General features: G+C 34.8%; 1 protein-coding gene across 1 annotated transcript; it reads right to left on the bottom strand.

Moving 5' to 3' along the window:
* Nucleotides 1-532: 532 nt before the first annotated feature.
* LOC105454551 (serine/arginine-rich splicing factor 2) lies at nt 533-3,493 on the bottom strand. Its single transcript, XM_011697225.1, has 4 exons — nt 3,114-3,493; nt 1,632-1,775; nt 1,305-1,502; nt 533-1,185 (listed from the first exon to the last, which is right to left on the bottom strand). Exons 1-4 carry the CDS (start codon nt 3,293-3,295, stop codon nt 1,179-1,181), a joined length of 531 nt encoding a protein of 176 aa, XP_011695527.1. The 5' UTR covers nt 3,296-3,493; the 3' UTR covers nt 533-1,178.
* Nucleotides 3,494-3,703: the final 210 nt, after the last annotated feature.

Below are 3,703 nucleotides of genomic sequence, written 5' to 3'. Positions count from 1 at the left end.
ATCTTATATAGAAATTATATTATTCACTATTGTATTCTCGTTGCATCAATGTTTTTTTTACGAAAGTTTAAAACAAATTATAATACACAAACACTTTTGCATCACATTTGAAATCAATTGTTTGTCTAAATAATATCAAAAAATGGAAACATTAGATTAATAATTAAATTAATTTTACTAAATATTAATTGGTTAATTAATGTCAACATAATAACAAGTTTATTGACATTACAGTCAAAATCGTTAAATAACATTTAAAAAAATGGCAATCAACATTAGATTAATGGCATAATTAATTTTGTGGAATATTAATTGGCTGTCTAATTAATGTCAAATAAAGTGAAAATTTTAGAGCGTACAATCTTATTGATATTACATTAGTGAAAATATAAAATATTAATTTCATCTGATATTAGCAGTTTACATTTACATAATACATTCATTTTACACTCATTTCCTGAGTTTTGAGTTTTACTTTAAAAAAACTCAGTTATATAATATGCTCGTTATTTGCAATACGTTTAAAATCTTCAATTAAATTTTATCCGCAAACAATGTTTGCCAATATTGTTTGAAAGTGTGTACTAAGTTTTACCAGCGTAACATTATAATGTACTGGTAAGGAATAGATACTAGTAAAGATCTCTTTGCTTTCAACTTGTAATATTAATCTCCGCCGATGAAAAAATATTGCGAATGAATACATGTAGGTTCATAATTTTATGAAACGTAATACATAAGTCTTATACCATAAAATTTATCAACTAGAATTCCTTATTGAAATATGAAGAACAATCCAAAGTTAGATTGTCACGCGGAGCAGAAATCTATTGATTTTACTTATCATTTGATTTCGGGAAACAGGAGCGGTGATAACTGTTGTCACAACGAAACTAGCGCGAATAAAGAAGCACAGAAGAAAAAAAGGAATATTCATGTTATAGAGAAACTAATCACGTATTCAAATTGATGAAATACGTAATATCGATTCAAGTATATATATATCTGTTTAACACATGTATGTATTTAAATGATAGAAGAACGTGAAGAAGCGTGCGAGTGTTGCTATAGAGGGTAATGAAATACCTTTTTTCTTTTTCAATCTCAACATAGATTATTCGGCACTCGTTGGATACGCGCGCACTCATTCTTATCCTCTCGCACACTCTTCAATCAGCTCAGTCCCTGAAAACACAATTGATGACGACTGGTCAATCATGAGAAAGAGATAAATTCAACAATTTAACACCGGTGAGGACACGATTGGTTTCTATCATCTTGAAATTAACTGAGATAATTCTCACCTTGATTTAGAGCGACTGTCTTTTTGCCTGTCCTGAGACTTGCTACGCGAGCGTGATTTGCCGCGCGAGCTCTTGCTGTCCGAACGGGAGCGACTACGGCTACGGCTGTAGGAGCGCCTGCGATCTCGGTCGCGGCTGCGCGACCTACTACGAGATCGAGATCGCGAACGCCTGCGGTCTCTACTTCTACTGCGTGATCTGTATGTACAAATAATTAAAATTCTCTTATAAAATATTTGAAACACTGATAAACCAATCAATTATTCTCTCTCTCTCTCATTCTATCAATTGTACGTACACTGTAAAATAAAAACAATGAAAACCTACCTTCCACGACGACGACTTCCACGGCTACGATGCGGAGACGTTGGACGTCCATAGCGTGCCATTTGGACTCGGAGTTCCCTGCCGTCCAACAACCTTCCATCCATGGCATCTAATGCATCTTCAGCATCGCGCTTATCATAAAATCTGCCAAGAAATAAATATAAAATACTCGATTTATTGGCTACGTTCAATAGAAAAAACAACTTTGCAAATGTCGAGAGATTCTTTAATATAACTTAGATTCAGTGACAAATTAAGGACAAGAACAATCATATTGAAAACTATTTACTTTTTGTCAAAGTTACAACACTTACTGCATAGATACAAGGAAAAAATTAGAATAATAGTTAATGCAAACTTTGATGTTAACGTATCTTATTGTGTATGAACGTTTGACTCCCGAATGAATCGTATGAATTTACAGCAGAGAAACTTAGTAAATTTTTATTACGAGTGTAACCAGTTCACAAATTTATTAAAACTTACATTTTGTATATTTTGAAGTATAAATGAAATATGCTTTTTTTTAATACAATATAGTCTCAATAATTTTGCTTAAACATAATGGCAATAAATTCATATATAAAAATAATTTTATACAACATAAGATTTTTTAATTTATGTTTTATATACCTATCTTAAGAAATATAATTAAGGAACAAAATCTGTTTAAAAAATTATCATTTTTCCTTCAAATTGCTTATACAATTGTATTGTATTACAAATTCATTTTTATTATTTATGTATTTATTTATAAAACAATTTATTTTATGTATCTTAAGAAATATAATTTACGAACAAAATCTGTTATTGCAGTCATGTTATTATGTATCAATTAAAAAAGTTAAGCCTGTTTTTCTCAACTTAAAGTATCATACAATTTAAAGTAGGTATAGCATACATAGAATATTGCAGGCTCAAACACCAATTCTCGGTTACATATGCTTCATTAATGCTCAAGATGAATAAAAAATTTCTTAAAACTTCACACATTTTCAAGTAACAAATATTTTGCATTTTACGAGCAGTAAAGCATCGACAATTAATTTACAGATCGGATTATATAAATTATATAAAAATAAAGAGCAATGAATTTTTTCGTATCGACTCCCAAACTTTCCATGCTTGCGAAATATATATAAAATATGCGAGCTTCGCAAAAGGGATTGGCTGACATCGTTCTTGTACGAAAGAGATTCACCATTATTTCATACTACACGCGTTTGAAAATGTATCGCGGCAGAAAATACGTATTGGGTATTATAATAGCATTATAATACCCAAGCGTTCGAGTTTGGCGTGTGGAAATGCTGAAACTGCGAACTGGCGCGCTCGCCAGTCGTGACGTCAGCATCATCGTTGGCGTTGATGCCGTCCGAATGTCCGATCGCCCATAAGGCATAAGAAACGATCAATTAAAACGTTCCGTCATCACAGCGGACGTATCTTGTGCATGTATCCACGGCGTTGATCGGGACTCACCTGACGAACGCAAAGCCGCGGCTCTCGCGCGTGAAGCGATCCCGGGGGATGTAAATATCGCCGACTTCGCCGCATCGCTCGAACACGCGCCTCAAGTCTTCCGGCGTCGTTCTATACGTGAGATTGTCGACTTTTAGGGAAACCATCCCGTCGATGCGGGGCGGCGGCCTACCGTAACTCATCTTTTCTTCTCGAACGTCACGTCCTCGGTCCTCGTGATAGAATCGCGGGATCTTCGTTGACAGATTGTACAGGAACAAGATCACCCCGAAAATTGCAATCCGCGATCGAAATCACCGAAAGTCTATAAGCGAATGACAAAGAAAAGATGGCGGATGCTCTGAACCGCTCCGAACTGAATGACCAGGAGGGGACATTCAGCGCCGCCTGGGACTGTGCCCCCGGAAGAGTGAACTAAAATAGGTCACGTGACAAGAGTGGGGGCTGGATGCCATATTGAAATTATATACACACGCGAACGTCCATGAAGTACTTACTTCATGGGTAGAAGGGTAGAACACGAAATAATAATACGTCACTTGTAATCGGTTTCAATGTGGGTTTTCATCATAGATATATATATATATATA

This window comes from Wasmannia auropunctata, unplaced genomic scaffold (genome assembly GCF_000956235.1).
Source record: "Wasmannia auropunctata unplaced genomic scaffold, wasmannia.A_1.0 LD335983.1, whole genome shotgun sequence".
Taxonomy (NCBI): Eukaryota; Metazoa; Arthropoda; class Insecta; order Hymenoptera; family Formicidae; genus Wasmannia; species Wasmannia auropunctata.
This window is presented reverse-complemented; position numbering and strand designations above follow the sequence as displayed.

What these genes read in the sequence shown, in the direction of transcription:
- LOC105454551 (XM_011697225.1), bottom strand. Translation starts at nt 3,295, where the DNA reads ATGAGTTACGGTAGGCCGCCGCCCCGCATCGACGGGATGGTTTCCCTA. An exon ending in CGCGGCTTTGCGTTCGTCAG is followed by an intron (nt 1,776 to 3,113) that starts GTGAGTCCCGAT and finishes ATTTCTTGGCAG; the next exon opens with ATTTTATGATAAGCGCGATG. An exon ending in GGAAGTCGTCGTCGTGGAAG is followed by an intron (nt 1,503 to 1,631) that starts GTAGGTTTTCAT and finishes TTGTACATACAG; the next exon opens with ATCACGCAGTAGAAGTAGAG.